Source organism: Mastigoproctus giganteus, chromosome 6 (assembly GCF_048544385.1).
Source record: "Mastigoproctus giganteus isolate SK-2022 chromosome 6, ASM4854438v1, whole genome shotgun sequence".
Taxonomy (NCBI): domain Eukaryota; kingdom Metazoa; phylum Arthropoda; class Arachnida; order Uropygi; family Thelyphonidae; genus Mastigoproctus; species Mastigoproctus giganteus.
In genome coordinates, this window is record NC_143580.1 from 161842127 (window position 1) to 161860728 (window position 18602).

The following is an 18602-nucleotide window of genomic DNA, read 5'->3' on the forward strand; positions in this document are numbered from 1 at the left end:
GCTGCTTAATCATTGCCTACAAGATTTTTCCTACCACCGAAGTCAGTTTAACTTATCTCTAGTTACTGACTTCAATCCTAGACCTGCATTTATGTATAGGCAATACTGATGATTCTCCAATCCAAAGGAATGTCTCTTGAGCCCATTAATGCAATTGTAATTAACATCGATGGTTCAATGCACTCTCTGGCTACCTTCTTCAAAATTACTGGGCATATGCCATCAACTCCAGCAGCATTACTTGCATTTTGCCTTGAGTAGATCCCCTACCCCCCCTTTGGTTCCCAGAACATTCTGGATTCATCATAGCATGGACTTACTGAGGTGTAAAAAACATGCCAAAGGGATGTCTTCTTCAAAGAGCTCATTCCACCTTGTACAAAGTCATTTGAATTGAGATTTTGTAACTGTGGAGATAACTGCAGTACGTTCCGAAATCATTTCTATACAATTCTGGCCTTACAACTATACAATTACCTCCTTTTCCCTTTTATATACTGTAAACATTACCTAATTACTTTGCATGATGTATGTCGGTTGATGAAAAAGGGATAGTGTGAGTGCCATTCATTTAATAATTGTGCATGCATTTAAAATGAAAATAAACAGACCGTGTGGAGCAAGTTCTGGTTACCTCTTAATGGTTGGTAAACATTGTATAAAAATGTCAGAATAAAAGGAAATAATATACTAAAAGAACTTTGCTACCTTCACATCTGCTTTTTAATCACAGTAAAATAGGCATGCTGTAAGTATCAATGTAATGTGTGGGAGTCATTAACGCACTCTCCAAAAAGAAAACTGAGAAATTCATACTGTTATTCATGGTGAATATAAATATTATGAAAAATTAAAGTAATTCGTTAATAGCACAAAATAAGCATCACTAAACTCAAAGGACAGAAGGTCTATGGATGGGCTTTATTATCATATAAATATTTTACAAGTCGAACATTGTTTAAGAGCCCAGATCAGATTCCTCTTAATTTTTTTGCATAGTATCATATACATCCCTAAACATATATTACAAAAAATATATATAATGCAGTCACTTTTAACAAACAGATTTATTGTACAGTATTACTTAATATGTCATGCTGTTGATGAATTTCAGGCTGGTAGGTTAACAACACTATCATAACCCACATGTGTAAAAGTATCTGAAAAACAAATAAATGAATTACCTTTTATAAAACTTATCAGTGCAACAATGGGGAAATAAATAAGATGACAGAATTAAGAATAAATTAAAGAAAAAGTTATGCAAGTAATTTTCTACGTGATTTTCTCTGTCTCACACACATTTAGGCTCTGCTGCATGTTTTTTCTATAGATACTTCCATGGGCACTATTCTTCTGAATTGGTATTTGTAATTCTTCCAATCTCTCTCCCAAACCAGTCAGCATAAAGTCACTATCCAACTCCAAACTTTCTCCTCCTCATTTATTTCTTCTACCTCTGAATAAATTATCTATTTTTATTACTCTTGTATTTCTGAAATAATCCCCATTAATGTTCTCAAAGAAACTGAAGTTTAATGTCAACAAGTATCTCCTGTCTTCTCAACCTTCAAAAAATGGAAAATATTAATACCATAACATTGTGCATTATGGTATTAATACATGGTCCAAATGATAACCTTCTAATACCTATTGTGTTTGGGGTTTTTATTAAAAAATAAAAGTTTTTAATTCATTTTCCATATATTTGGTTATCAGAATGCTTGAGTATTAAACAATCTTATAAATGTTGAAGTTATCACATGTTCAGCTGGAGACGGGCTGACATTGTACTGGATGTGGGGAAGGGAAAGCTTATACGGTTGATATTGGGTCTTATTAGATTCTCATGTTGTAAAGAATCATTGCTTCAAGTGCAATGGCTTAAATATATCATATGTATAATATTTTATTTTTGTAATAGTGAACTGAACCAAAATCCTCTAGAACTTTGATGCTAGTAAATTTCAAGAATGACTGTTTTTAGACACAGAATTCTCCTACAATGATTCATACGCATAAATGAATGAAATAAGTGGAATATAAATTCTTTGGAACTGGAACTCACAACTGTTGTGATTTCTGATCTGTAACATATCTTGCTTCTTATTTTTGCTTTGCCATAGTGACTCGTGGCCAAAAGAAGTGTTCTGCTTGGCCATTAGATTTTAATTTTCATCATTTAAAAGTATTAGTGAAGTATTAGATTTAAAAATATTAGTGAAATTTTTCTCTTGTGAAGAGAGAAAAGCTGCATGACTTAGCTACCTGCAGAAAAGCAGTCATGTGGTTTATCTAGTGAAGTAAAAATTGTGCACTAAATATGGTACATGAATATCATACTTGGTGTACAATTGTTGTTTCACTGAGATTTTGACTATATGGTTGCAATTACACATTCCTGATTTTTTTTTGTTTGTTTGTTTGGTTTGCTGTATTTTCTGGCCATTGTAAAATGAAAACAAAAGACCTGTTGCTCATTGATGGATCAGGTATAAAATTGTTTTGTTTAGTAATGTAAAATGCATGCTTCCACTTCCTGCTGTGCAGTTATGTTTTGATTTAAAAAGCAAGGAAAAAAAAGGCACCAACAGAATGGAAAAAATACTACTACTGCAAAAAAAAAAAGTTAGGGAAAGATGTAGTTTCCTACAATATGTCCCCAGAAAATTGGAGAATTAAATTTCTATACAGCCAATCAATAAGATTTTTATATTAATTTCAAAGAGCCTTTCAGAGGTAATTAAAAGACTCTGTAAAGAATTATTGGTTTTGAATGCAATTTAACCTGAAACAATTAGTTTACATCAGGCCCGGGCAAACTATTCGCCCGCGAGTTTTCATTGTATTTTTGAAAAAAGTTTACTTATTTTGCGACGGCCTTTTGAAAAAAAATTTGTATATGTAATACATTATAAAATTTGTCGACTTGTAAATTGTTTTACCATCTCTGTATTGTTCAAATTGAGATAGAATTTGAAATTGTGCGCGAACCGGAGCGAGCCAATGGGCGCTTTTATAACGGTATAATTTGCGATTATAAACTAACCACGCAAAACTACGGTAACAGACAACCAGTGACGGAGTAATAGGATAGGACTGCTGACCGGCCGCAGTTCCAATCTGTTTTCTCTGATGGTCATCCCCCAGTTAGTTTTTTTGCGTTATCTTCGGTTATCATCTTGGCGCCAGTAGCGATAAAAATAATATTTATGCCCTTTTAAAAATTATTAAAAAAAGAAAAATTTAACAAGAGCATCGTGTCTTCAATGAAGAGTGGAACTTAAATATTTTTTTGCTAACATATGGAGAATGTCTCAGTGTTGAAAGAGTACAATATTAAAAGACATTTCACTACTAAATATTCCAAATATGGTGCCAATTTAACTCCGGAAGCGAGAAAGAAAACTGCTGATGGATCGATTCAAAATTTATCTAGACAACAAAATGTGTTTATGCGGCTAACTAAGGAACAAGAATGTATCGATACAAATTTGAATGAGCAATTGTTATCAGTATTAGAATCCATAACATGATATTCGATAGCTCTCGACGAAAGTAACGACCAAAAGAATACTGCACAGTTATTAATTTTCATACGTGGATGTACCTCTAATTTTGAAATTATTGAAGAGCTTCTTTCAGTGGAAGACCAAACAACGGGAGCTGATATATTTCAAAAAGTTGAAAAATGCTTAACAAGATATAATTTGCAATGGAACAAAATGGTAAGCGTAAAAATTGACAGAGCACCAAGTTTGACAGGTAAAAATGTTTAGAGCGTTAAAGAAAATTCAGGATAAAATTTGTAAAAATTATCCTGACATCTTGTGTTATTAAACTAGTAAATTTAATACGATCGAGGGGCCTGAAACACAGACAATTCATTAATTTTCTTCACGATATTGAGTACAAGATATTCCTTATCATAGCCAAATTCGATGGCTTAGCTTAGGAAAAGTTCTTCGGCGAGTATGGGATCTTAAAGATGATATCATTCTATTTTTAAAACTGAAAAATATTATGGACTTCCCCGAATTAACTGATAATAACTGGATTTGTGATTTTGTGTTTACCCTGGACATCATGACACAAGGGAAAAATTTATACGCCCATGATATGGTAAAAAGTTTGAGTGGATTTCATTTAAAACTCCAGTTGTTCCTTCAACATTTATTAATTAACAAGGTAGACCACTTTCCAACCATGAAGTTGCTGAAGATCCCAGAAAATAAATTTGAAAAATATTGTGAAATTAGCAACACTTTTCACGAAGATTTGGCAACTTCTGAAAAATTGAGACAAGTTTGGCAATAATGCACCACCCATTTTCAATAGAAATTAATAGTGCACCGAATGAACTACAACTTCAGATTATAGATCTGCAGTGTGATACCGATTTAAGGGAATTGCACCGTCGTGAGGAAATCTGTAAATTTTACAATAGTCTTAATTCGGACAAATTCAACGAACCTAAAGATTTTGCCCGAAAAATGTTGGTTATTTTTGGATCAACCTACATATGTGAACAAACATTTTTCATCATGAATCTATAATAAAAATTCTTTACAATCAAGCATCACTGATGAATTTACAAGCAGTTTTAAGAATCTCAACTACAAAATTAACACCCGAAATTAAAAAAAAAATGTTAAAAGATGTAAAACGTTCCATTCATCGCATTAAATTCTTGGTTGTTAGAGAATAGTCTTTTTTAATGTTATATTTCTTCTTCATGATAAATAATATATATCTAAAAATAGTATTTTACGTGTGGCCTGCCTTCTTTTTGAATTCCTAATGTGGCCCTTCAGCCAAAAAGTTTGCCCAGGCCTGATTTACATGATATGATCTGGTGAATGATTTAGTGCAAATACAGAATGCCATCCATTGGCACAATGAGAAAAACAACACAGATCATACATGATTTTCTTTCCATCAAAGCTAGGAACAAATGCACAAGCTTATTTGCTTTTCAGAGGTTCTATAATTCATCAGGCAGAAGTAGATATGAGGGATAATTCATATGCATCATATAGTTGTGCTAGAAATACAAATCTAGTTCAACTTGTTAAAATGGCATATAACAATTGGCAGGTTATTTATATTGTAAATAAGAATTTGGAACTTGCTGATAGAAAGAGGGAAATTTTTAAAAACATTAGCAACAGAACTAATATCTCAACACTTGGAAAAGTATACCCAGTACAAGTTGCAAAATAAAATAGAATGACAAGATACAAATGCCATTTTTTATTTAGAAAAACTGCTATGTTTTTCCTTGCTACCTGAACAAGTTTTAAGGCTGAAAGCAATCCCTTTTTTTAAATTATATTCTATATTTTGTAAATAAAATAAAACAGAATGACAAGATACAAATGCCAAATATGTAAAAAATGTATTTGTTTGGAAAAACTGTTTGTTAATGAACCTGAACAAATTTTAATGCTGAAAACAATCCCTTTTTATTATGTTTATTTTTTTGTAAAATAATAAGAGAAGTTTACCTCAATATAGTAAGTAGAACACTTCCGTATGATACTCTCCAGAAATTAAAACAAAAAAAAAATCGAAAAACTTGCATTAGAGTAATAAATAGTTTAAAAAATAATTAAAAATCAAACTTTGCTTCATGTGGGCTAAAAGTTACAGAGCCACATGTGGCTCGCAAGCTGCAGGTTCCTGACCCCCCCCCCCCCCCGGTTAAGGGAAAATGAAAAAGGCCTGGGGATAATTGTGCAGTCAGATATAATGTTCTCTGAAGCACCTCCATGGGCAGGAGCAGCAGCGTGTAGCACACTCTTCTTTATCAGACCGGGGTTCGAGCCTGTGACCACCAAATACGGAGGATGCGGAAAGGTCAGGAAATCACCACCGCATGGCCTTAGTTGCTAATGCTCCTAAAAACCAAATAACAACAACAATGTTCTCTGAGCAGTGCACACAGATAGCCAGGACAGTTCATGGGGTATTATCAATGATGTACAGGAATTCTGCTAGTAGGGATAAGGAGGTGATTATCTGATTGTATTCTGTAAGACTTGCATACTTTGACTAATTGGACACATGCCTGTTTTTGTTCAGAATGTTTTGAATAGAATCTTTCAAGTATTTTCAAATTCTAGTGTCTCCCATCAAGGAGTGCCCCTGGAATCTGTTCTTAGTGCCTTGCTATTTTCTATAAAAATAAATAACATAGTAGGAAACTAATATCTACAGTAGATATTGCCCCTATGCAGACAACTTCACAATTTTCTCCCACTCTCAAAGCATGCAAATAACTGGACTACAACTAGAGCAAGCTCTAAAACAACATCATTAAATGGGAATATTACCATAGTTTCCAGTCAAAAAATATCCATTTGTATCAAAATCACAACCTCCACTCAGACTGGGAGTTGAAACTGAATGGACAAGCACTTCCAATACCAACATGTATTGAATCTTTGACAAGCTTTGATAAACTTTCCTTGAGCACATCAAACAATTACCAACAGTATGTTTGAAAACACACTCTTCTTCAATGGGGAGCAAATAGGTTATAATTTAAATAGGTTAAACTGATACATTATAATTTATAGTACAAGTCAGATTCAAACTACATTTAGAAGGCTTTATGGCCTGATGTTAGAAGGCTTTATGTTTGAAGGTGCATTATAGCCATAGTAGCTTATGTGCCATTAAACCCCCATAACAACAAAAATCCAGTGTAAGACTCAACCAGACTAAGTTCCTTTCACAGATCATCTCCAATACACTGCTGCAGAGTAATCGAACAAACTTCACAAATTGATGGCCTCTATGCTCAATCTAATGAACCACTATCCATTAGACTAGTGGTGTCCGACTTTTCCCATACAGGAACCATATTCAAAGTTCAATTTGTTTGGCGGCCCACACTTAGTGATTCTAGTAAAATTAGTGTTACATTGTCCATATCTTGTTACATGTAAAAGTTTGTTTGTTTTCATGTTACTGTTTTTTATTTTCATGCTATATATAAAAAATACAAATTCCCAATAGTTTTATGTGCAACAAATCTATGAGTGATTTATTTTTTAGATTTTATTAAAATTATAAAGATATGACTCACTTTTGTTTTTTTTTAAAAAACAAAATCAAAATATTGCCCAGAAATATACCTAAAATACCAAAATATTGCCAAAAAAATATACCTTACTTTTGCTTTTAAATATTCACTTTAAAAAATTGACAACCTGAAAATGATCACTGCTTTTCAATATTAGGATGAATAAATAAATATAATAATAAGCCTAAAATTGAAAATATTTTCAATTTTAGGCTTATATTTAATGAGAAATTTTTTTTTGATATGTAACAAAATTTAAAACTGTTTCAGTTCACTTTCCGTGCAGGCCGTAAGTTGGAAACCACTGCATTAGACAACGGAAATTGATTCCAAACTACGCTTATAAAATAAAATCAATACTGGACCACTGTGTGGCCAATCCATTTCTTTCACAATGGGCAGCCAGGTACTAAGCACATCCAAGAGCAAGTCACCCTCCATACACCTGTCTTAAAAAGTTTTTAACTCAACACCACATAATAATGAACACAATAGCAGTGTTGCCAGGAACCACATCCACCCTGGAATGTCTGGAGATAATTAGCAATTCCTTATTCCAAAATTGGGGAAAGAATCCATATCTCACAAAAATTATCAGCAGTTATATACAGCTCGTTACTTCCAATTTGTAACCCTTTATGTCAATATACAAGAATTGCTCTATATCCAGGTCATGTTGGCGACAGCAGTAATCTTTCCACACAAAACTATGACACAACTACCACCACAGAAATGCAGGGTATTTACTGCGGAAATGTGGGCAATGAAATTAATCTCAGAACATAAGAAAAGGGTATGATCTTCTCTTTTCATGTCTGAGTAGTTTCAAGTTCTAGTGTTGCCCCTCAAGAATGAGTGCCCCTGGGATCTGTTCTTAGTGCCATACTATTTTCCAAAAAAATAAATACCATAGCAGGAAACTAATATCTGCAGTAACCTTTTTGCCAATATACATGAATGGCTCTAAATCCACTAGTCATGTAGGAGAGAGAGCAGCAATCTTTCCACAAAAATGTGGGCAATGAAACTAACCTCAGAACACATAAAAGCCATACAAACAGAAAAGAGTATGCTCTATACCGGTTCCTTGAGCAGGCTAAAAAACATTTAAAGATCACTCAAACACTCGTAATCCAATTTGGTGGCATAACCAACATATCTTAAGCCTATTCTTTAAATACAACAAAAATACCCACTTTTGCTGAATACCAGGCCACAAAGTGATAACAGACAACACAGCTGAAAAAGCCACAAAGTGATAACAGACAACGTTGGCAAATGAAGGCTTTAAACAATTGATGCACAGTATCTGTATAACACAGTGGACTCAGAATTGGTCAAAAAAAATCAAACTCATGCATACCCAGTCTTGGCTGATAATCCACATTAGTGCTAAATTTGTAACATAACCCTAACAGTTAAACAAATACTAATAGATTGTCCAAATTTTGAAAGAAATCGTGAAGAGGCTTCTGATTCATAACTTAAGACATGAATCAACTTACCCTCAAATAAATGTTAGGGAACAGAGATAACATATCTGATGAATTTAAATTTCTGTATGCAATAAACTACTACACATCCAAACAAAAACTGCACATGTTCCAAACTGAAACATGTTGACACAAAGTAGCCATAAACACAGAGACTTCGTGCACTGCAGCCAGAAGCCCAAGTGCCACTAAACATCAAACCAAACTAATTTCAGCCATGTCAAACCAGTCTAAGTTGGTCACAGTTTTCTAATATTTTAACCAACAGCATGTAGGGAATAGTGTTTCATCTCCATATCACACTGGTCAAATATAAGAGTCTAGTACACACCCTAACTAAGAGCAGCAGTCTAAATTAGCATTGGTAGGAGAAAATGATGCAAGAAAGCAGTTTACACAGCATCGGGGGGGGGGGGAACCAGGGTGAAAGTTTAATTGAATTTTGTCATCTGAACAGACTTGTCATATGTAATGCCTGCTTTCAGCAGCACCCGAGAAGGCTCTACACATGGAAATCTGATCATAAAACAAGGAATCAGACTGATTATATCCTTATGCAGCAAAGGTGACATTCCAGTGTAATCACAGCAAAAACACTTCCTGGAGCAGATTGTGGCAGTGATCATCAGCTACTCCACATCAAGCTGAAGCTGAAAAAGATCATGAATAAGGTTTTCCCTAGACGATTGGATGCAGAAAATATTCCAAACGACTATTTATTTGAAACAGGCAATTGTTTTCAAGCTCTATTAGAACTAGATGATGATATGCTGCCTGAGGAAATGTGGAAAAATACAAAAAGCATTATTAAGGATTCAGCATATCGACACATTAGAGAAAAGTCAAAGATCAGGGAGCCTTGGATTATAGAAGCCACTTTTAAACTTATTGAACAGAGAAGAACAGCAAAAGCCGAGGGTGTACAAGGAAACAAAGAGTATCAGGAACTAAGCAAAGTCATCAAGGACAAACAGGATTATATCAATCGAAAGTGTAAAGAAATCGAATACCACAACAAATGAAACAACACTAAAAAGATGTATGATGTAATTAAGGACTCCAGAGGGGAAATTTTAACAGAGGAGAGCACAATCAAAGGACGGTGGAAAGAATACTGTGAGTAGCTCTTCCGAGCACCTGCTGGCACTAATTATCTGCCACCCCCTTTTCAAGAATGTGATCATGAACCAGTTGCACTGAAGGAAGAAGTCAAAAAAGCCATCAGAGAACTAACATGTGGAAAGTCACCTGGAATTGATGAAATCCCAGTGGAACTGATTAAAGCTATAGCTGTGAAGGACACAGAGTTTTTTCATAAAACGATTGTAAAAATTTGAAGAGAAATAGCTAGTTATACTGTTATTGTGTATTTACAGCCTTGCCCAGCTTGGGTGGAGTTTGTACTGAAGATGCAGTAGACAGTATTGATCTTGCCCACTCAGTTATTGGTTCACTGGGGGGTGGAACAGTTAGCTCTATTTTTACAGCAACCAATATTTATCCGAGTGAGTGACTGCAGCAAACGTTTGCTTACTGTTAGCTGGAGCCTGTGTGGATTTTTTTTACTTCTTGATAAGTAACACTGTGCTTAGTTTTTATAACACTGAATCTGTTTTTCCCATTTTGGAGTGTGCTCTTCATTACAGTTAAACACTTTAGTGTGTCTTTGCCATGTAGTCAGTACATGTGTGTGTGTGTGTAGTTGATGTAGATAGTCATTCCTCTACATTACACTTTTATTAACAAGTAGCTCCTAGCCCAAAACTGGCAAATCTGCTGTATACATCAATACATATTATATTATATACAGATTCAAAGTCATATGAATTAAAACATCATAAAGTGAAATGAACATATAACATTTCCAGACAACAAATCACATCGCACATTAGAACTAGTCAGAAATATAAATTGTAGCACAAGGAACCACAAGACAAGCACATGGCACAATGAGCCATATGACATAAATAAGATGTGACACAACCAGCCACTGATCTTAAAAAGTCAACATGAGATGAAGACAAATAGCAATACGGTCATAAGTAACTACATAAATTGTCCGATAATATTATCCCGTTTTCAAAGGACCACAGCCATTCCTGTACAGGCAAGTTTGGGAACGCAGAAAACTTCTGGCATTTAACATGCTGTATGAGGTTTAGAATATATGGCTTAATATGAAAGTTCAGATAGCCAGCTTTGATTGTTGCTGCTGGTTTAGGATTGTCAAATGTAAGGACTAATACACCATCTTGCTTCCTTATTATCCATCTAACATATTGAACATGTAGTTCCTGCTTTAATTCATCATTAGATAGGTTAATGAGGTTGCATTTGGCAATAGCCCCCCTCTTGTCATATTAACAGTAGTATGTGGAGAGACAATAATTGGAATTCCTCAAAATACTGTGGTGTTTTTTGTAGCCATTCAGACTGCTGGGTGATCTGTTGACAGTCTTGAGAGATCCTGTTGTGCTTTCTAGGTACTCTTTTTGTACAAGGGAAAGGCAAATGCTTATGGACTGATCCAATGTTCAATGCAAAATGAGAAATATGGGAGCAGAATTCTCTCAATGTCTGTCTTCAGTTTAAAGAAAAATAATCAAGTTCATCAGGCCATCGTTCTGATATACATGGAATAACTGATCCTGTAGTTTTTTGCTTTTTAGGATTCATTTACTCCTTTTAGCACAGCAGGAAAAGTAATCCTAGAAGGATTATTTTTCCTTCTAGGATTACTTAGATTACACTGTTTCTGCCTCCCTGTGGGAGGCAGAAACAGTGCCATTAGATGAGTCGTGTTAGTGGCAAAAGAAAAGAAAATTTCCTTCCTGGACCTTTCCCTGCCTCTGGTAGTGCAAAAGAAGCTATTTTAGAGTATAAAATAAGAAAAACTGTATTTCAAACAAAAAAAAAATCTATAATCATCTTCCAAAAGCTTCACAAAACAAGTGCAAATAAACAGATTTGATATAAAATTTTGCTATGAATATACACTTTTATAAATGAATATATACTTCAACACAGTTAATCTCAAATAAATAAAATAGAAATAAATAAAAAATGGTTTGTCATTTTTTATTTATGAGCACATCCCACACTTTGGGAACCACTGTCCTAAACAAATTGCTTTAGATAACACAATGACTGCTTGGTTACAAAAATGCTTGGCACCTTTGCCCTTGATCCCTGAAGGGTGTCTCCCACTTCCAAATTAAGAACTCTTCAGCCAATTAATAAATTTAACCTCCATCCAAAGAGTTTCCAGGCTTGGCTCCAAGAAATATGTTTGTTATGCCAACATCTTGGCATCCAGTATATCCCAATTAACAGTGGATCTCTGGTAACTCAACTGTAAGCTTCCCACATTTGTAAGATAAATTGTCTTTATAACTATGATATTTTTATACTATTAGGATTAGATTTTTTTTAGTTTCTCTTACCATTACTTAAGTCCTCTCACTTTTAAAATTTCTTGATTTTCATTCATCCAAAGCTTCTATATAGTTTAAGGTTGTGTATTTGTCAATTTGTTTATATGAACTAAATTAAAGAATGATAATGTCACTTGTAATGTCAAGGTGAATTCATTTAGTTCAAAATTTACACACACAAGTGCTCTAAACTTATCTTTGGAAAACCAAAGCAATCTTTTTCTTATTAATGCAGGACTGATAACAAGATATAGCATAACCCTGAAACGTAGCTTTTAGTCAGTAAGAGTATGTTCTCAATAAAATTCTTAATATAATCAAGTGGCATAATATTGTTTACTTCATTAATAGTCATTACGGTTTTCCAATTGTTGACAAACAGTATATGGAAAAGTTGTATTTATCTTTCATATGCCTTTTGTAAAAAATTGAAAACTGTGATTAACTTAAGTAGCCATTTCATAGGATAGCAATTACAGTTTCAGATATTAGGAGAAGTATATGGCAATTATTTATTATTCTCCTAATATCGCACTGGTTATAAAGTGAAAATTGAATAATTTAGACTGCAATTTCATAAGGGCTATGTCGCATAATCCACATATACCATGTTGTGAAAGCATTTAAAAGATAAAATTAAATTGGAAATACTAACCACGTAGAGAATTAGAAAAACTCGGGCATTTGGATGTCGCCGTAAAAGCACTCCCAAATGAATGCTGCAAAGAAATAGCATTCTTGTAATTACTTATTAATATTAATGTAATTTAAAATAAAAATTCACATAATTAAAATCACAAAAGATAACTGATTTTTAGTCAACATCTATTTTAAAAATAGAAATTCTTATAAAAAAAAAACAAAAAAAAAAAAAAAAAACAGCATTATTCAGAGTGCAAATCACCTGAATATTGAATTAACCAAAGTAAAGATTACAGAGGATCCATTATTTTCAGTAGAGCCTATAATGGGATTTCCAGGCTAATAAAAAACAGTCTTTTTATGTAAATTTAGTTCTTTCACATGGCTGCAACAATTTTTCCTTTCTCTGAATTTTCTAAAAACATTCTAAAAATTCAGAATTTCTCTAAAATTCTGAATTTTTAAAATGTTCCCTGCCTTTCTGCTTATTTTCATTAATAAACCAACTGTCACATGCTAGTCTACACTGCAAAAATTATGGGAAACACAAAGAATTGATCTCTATTACATGTAGCATTTATTGTGTTTTTTTTTTTTTTTTTTTTCTGTGTGTGTACATGCGTGAGAGAGGCTAAATGACAGTGTTCTTGTTTGACGTCAAATAAATATGTAAAATTTCAGAAGACATATGCAAGATTTTCCATTTATTGTAAAATCTGGAAAAGATAACACATTTGCTTTATGCATTGTATGCATATGTGATTTTTCAATTTCAAGTGGCAGAACAAACAATAATATAATCAAATGTTTGTAAACAAATAAGTAAAAAAAAAAACAAAAAAAAAAAACTATTTGCTGTACATGGAAAAAAGTGCAAAAACAGATGCATTACAAAGTGATGAAGAACTGCCATACATGTTGACTGTTCATATGGCATTATTTATCACAGAACATAATCTCACTCTGATTTGTGATAATATTTGTGTAGAAGGAAAAACACAGCAGGCATTAACACTACAGATGACAATAATCAAAGAGATTCAAGTAATCAAAGTTACATCCCATTTTGGTAACCTTTCCTAATTAAAAATAATTAAAAAAAAATCATCAAATTAAAAGTAGTTTTCTCTTGACATATTTGAAAACCTGAAAGCATATGGGATTCTTTTTATAAAACTGCCTTACATTTAGGATTGATAATTAAGGTAGACCTAAAGTTGGAGTAACAAAGGGGAACAACCTTGCTTCACATGTATTTCCTGAAAATTACATTCTACAAAAAATCAAATCTAATGTCAACAAGTGTTTTCTATCTGCTTAGCCTTCAATTCATGAATGGTCATTACTACTTCAGATTTTAATGCATGTCACCATTGTCTTATATAGTGGGATTATTACCTCCCTATCTCTAGGACAAAAATTCAATCAGTGATCACTAGGGCATGATTGGCCCTAGTGATCACTATCTACACAAAGAATTCTATCTACATTGGACAACCTATCATAAGAAAGGGAATCTTAGCATCTCAACAAACTCATATCAAAAGCCTCAGCAGCTCAACCAGATGGTTCCATTTAATTCCAGAAATAAAGCCAATTTGAGTTTCGAACATTAAAATCACCAAGGAACATTGGAGAAATTAGTTTCAAAGACAGAAACTCAAAATGTTCTGATTGATTTGTAGAGTTTGAAGAATGGCAAACACACAACAGGAATTTGAAAGAATTCAGAGTAGGAAGAATTCAGAGTAGGAAGTCTCTCACAAGGAATATCAGGATGGATATATGTACAATTGTCACCTTTAAAGTGAAATAAATATGGTAAATAATTAGGGCATCTCAGATAAGCGAGGCTTGGAAGATAATAGGTTAAAAAGGACATTACTGAAATTGTAACTGAGTTGATATATACACTCGAGTGAAAACTGAATTATGACTGTCTCATCTGTAATGGACTATGTGCATACCTTGCAGTATAAAAATCCAAACAGCTTCCTACAATGGAGTAGTGGTAATTTACATCTGGTCATGCTCATTGTTGACTAAGGTTAAGATGTGCAAAGAATTCTTATTTTGTCTTTAAACCACTGGTCAAACCACATCCCACCAATAAAATTGTAGTAAAGGATTACCCAAGATGGATGTTTGTGTGAGTGAAAGGTGCAGCACATTGCATGGACTCAACAGCAGGTCACTGTGCAACAGCTGACATTGCAATACAATATGGGGAATGATTATGCGCTGCACACTGAGATATATGGGGTTTCCACAGCAGACGACCCGCCATTGCTGATCATGACTGACAGCAAATGCTATAGTGTCAACAATAAGATGGTTGGATACTAGAGGACTGGAAATGATTGTTCTGGTCAGATGAGTCCAAATACTTGGTGCAACAACACACCCCAACAAATGCTTAGGTGCAAGTAATCTGAGTCTGTAGACCCACTGTGCACAGTGCCCACTATCCAGGCAGATGGTGGTGGTGGTTGCTTAACATGGGGCATGTTTTGCTGGCAAGGACTAGGACCCATGTTGCATATGGACCAATGTTTCATGGGTGAAGTCTCCTGACAGCTCTTAGGAGACCATATGCACTCTGCCATGTTGCCTTTTTTCCCTAGACAGAAATGAATCTTCCAAGACAATGTGCCGTGTCATCAGCCCACATTGTGCATGAGTGGTTCAAGCAACACAGCGAAGATATCACCCATCTTGACTGGCCTTCAAACTTGCCTGACCTCAATCCAATGAACACTTGTGGAAAACCTTGCAGACAGCATGACTGCAGATCCCTACGGAAGTCTTCATACATCTAGTGGAGTTAATGAGTAGGTGAATATTGGCTGTTATCTGTGCGAACACACTGAGATATATGGGTTCTACCCATAGATGGTCATCATTCAGTGAATTTGTGAAATGAATGAGGAAGTTTTTGGGAGGTCTGGATTTTTTTGCAGATACATTTCGATAATCATGATGCACTGAACAGATATGAGCAAGTTGCCAGGTTCAGGCTCCCTACAGTCAGTTTCTGATAGAGGTGGGTTCTGTGAAATGAGTTTCTTCATGAAATTTTGATGTTTGTAAAAGTGAAAACTTGTAAATAAATGTTTTCAAATACTAATTTCTTCTTATTTTGTCTTCATTGCCTAGCACTAGATTTTTGTAAAAATTTTGCCAAAATTATTGTCAAAAATCAAATGAAAACTTTAAAAAACAATTATTTAAATTTAACATTCTCATTTTTTTTAAGCATAATATTTACATTTATAAATGTATCACTTTACATCTATAACTGTATGACTTAATTCAATTTCATCAGTATCTGGATCTCAGTTCCTTGAAAACAGCCAAAATAAATTAGCATTTGTTGGCAGATGTGATGTCTTTCCTCGATTTTCATGCTGTCATCTGTTAAATCTGCATCTGATGTTAGCTGGAAATACAAATAAGTGATGACAGCACATACAGTAAGTCCCTGACTTACATAAATTTTTTTCACACTTTTTTTTTTTTTTTTTTTTTTTTTTTAGGATTGTAAAGCAGTAAAAAAAAAAGAATCTATCAATAACGACAAACATGGCATGCACAAATTGCCCAAGTGAGATATGGAGTAACAAGCTTAAAAAATAGGAATGAAGAGAAGATTCTGAAAATGTATTTATATATATATTTTTTATATGACTGAAGATTTCAGTGAAGACACACATGTCACCATAATAATGTAAAAACCCACAGATTTCCAGCTATTGGTATTATCGCAAATGCAATAAGATCGAGTTTACTACCCATTTGTAATGAATTTCATTAACAGTAAATACCAATAAACCAGAAACTGCAAATTGTCTTTATTGTTTTATGGTAGTGACCTCCAGAAATGTGCTTTAGTAAAATGTGAGCTCTCGTGAAATGATAACTGTGTGTTTCTGCCTTAACCCTGCGAAGTTTTTTTACAGAAAATTTCATTTTGACCATTATCATGGTGCCGACTAAGAGAATAAGTGACATTCTACTACGGTACGAGTAAACCTACCAAGAAAAGGAAAGCGATTGATTTGGATCAGCAAATTAAAATAATAAGGATATATAAAAATGGTCAAAATTAACAAGTATCGCACAGAATTTAGATTTGTTAGTGTCAACAATGAACACAATAATAAAGGACAAAGAAAGAATACGAGAAGCGGTGAAGAGATTGGCACCAACGAAGTCAACTATAATAACCAAGGTTTTTACAGTACAGTAACACGCATTTTTCCTTCCTTTTGTTTTCTTTTTGTTATGCATCACTCTGGCTACTTCACCACTGTCCCCCAGATAAAGTTTTTAATTGAGCTGATTAAAAATATATAACTAATTTTCTATGTATATAACTAATACATAACTAATTAATTGAAAAATATATAACTATTTTTCTTCATTTTTCTGAGGATATTTTGTGGTTTTTGTAATTTTGGCATATCAGGGATATAGTGACAATATTTTATTAGTCATTCCCGAGTTACATAAAACTCAACTTATGTAAGAAGTCTCAGAAAGTATTTCTTACATATGTCGGGGACTTACTGAACTAGACAAATTTCAAGATTCAGACATAAATGGATGCATTATTTGAAATGATAGTGGAAAACCATAACTCTACACGTGGATTTGCAGAAGCCCACACAAAAAATGTAGAGCTATGTATGTTCTCATGAAATGATTAAAATATTGCACAAGGTTTGATACGTATTGCTGTACTGTGATATACCCAGATATGACCGAATTAGGTGATGCAGATATAATGGTATGGATGAAGCTTATGGTTATAACTAAGTTTCCATTTATGTGCAAATATTCTTTTAGCTACTGTTACTCCCCCAACAATGTTACTGCAGAGCAGATTTTTACATGGATTTTCTACCTATGAATTGATGTGATGATACTCCTATGAGACAAGTTTTCAGAACAGCTGTTTTAAGTGCTTTTTTTTTTTTTTTGTTTTTAATTTCAATTAAGAGATCTACACTTTAAAACACCTTAACTGATTTGAGGATCCTGCCAATCCCTCCAAACCCTTATTTGTCAAAAAAATGGCATATTTTGCCAATAAGTTTCTTAGTGTTAGAATGCATAATCAGAAAACTAGGTAGTGAACATGATGCTGTTTCTGTTCTATACTTTATTCAAAGTCAAAATTTTTTGATGGCAACTTTATAGACTCGTTCTGGGTGTCCTAGGAAAAGTTCACTTTATCAAGATTTAGTTTTGGTTTAGTGTCCTGGCTCCCCCAACCATCCATTACAGAGCCCAAAAGGAGCTCTGCGCCAGGTGATTGAGGAATTAGAAGCAATGTTTTTGTTATTGTTGTGGATTTATTGGTGCATTGGCAGCTATGGCCATAATACACTGTAAACAAGCAAAGCAATAAATGTGAAGTAGATGCTTTTGCTACCAAAGCACTGCACCAGCCTGAATCCCATCCTTTGTACCAAGGAGGGTAAGGGGCATGGTGTCAACACAGCTGGACCTTAAGAGTGAGCCAACCAGCCAAATGATCTCAGATAAGTCATCCCAGAATCACCCATCTTGTCAAAACAGGGGGGTCAAACTGGCACATTGAAGAAGGGACCCTTTGACACCAAGCTGCGGAAAAGCACATCAGTCTCAAACATTAAAATTGTGAAATTCAAGCATCACCATCAGAGTCACTCCTCAAAGATACTTGTCAATGCCCAGTATCTTAAGATACTTCCTTAAGAACTATTCCAGTCAGAATAACATACAATCAATTGATGTACTTTCTTTCACCATCTACAACAAAGATGTAGATGTTGACAAAAAGCCATTTGGCCAGATCTGGCAAAAAGCCATTTCATTTTGCCCTTAGTGACCTGCCAAAAAAATGAAGTCCGTGTTAAGCCTTTATTCCTTATTCTGCAATTGAATTATAACTTTCCA

The 18602-nt window shown here is 34.0% G+C and overlaps 1 protein-coding gene across 5 annotated transcripts in view; it reads right to left on the reverse strand.

Annotated features, from left to right (window-relative positions):
- Positions 1–1053: 1053 nt before the first annotated feature.
- The window catches only part of LOC150084708 (golgin subfamily A member 5-like), a 322239-nt gene continuing 304690 nt past the window's right edge, over positions 1054–18602 (reverse strand). For all 5 annotated transcript variants that reach the window (XM_090375446.1, XM_090375444.1, XM_090375443.1 and 2 more), the window contains exons 13-14: positions 12673–12736; positions 1054–1160 (exon numbers count right to left, since the gene is read on the reverse strand). In XM_090375446.1, coding sequence (XP_090231572.1) covers positions 1068–1160; positions 12673–12736 — 157 coding nt within the window. In that variant the 3' untranslated portion in view covers positions 1054–1067. The remainder of the gene's footprint in view (positions 1161–12672; positions 12737–18602) is intronic.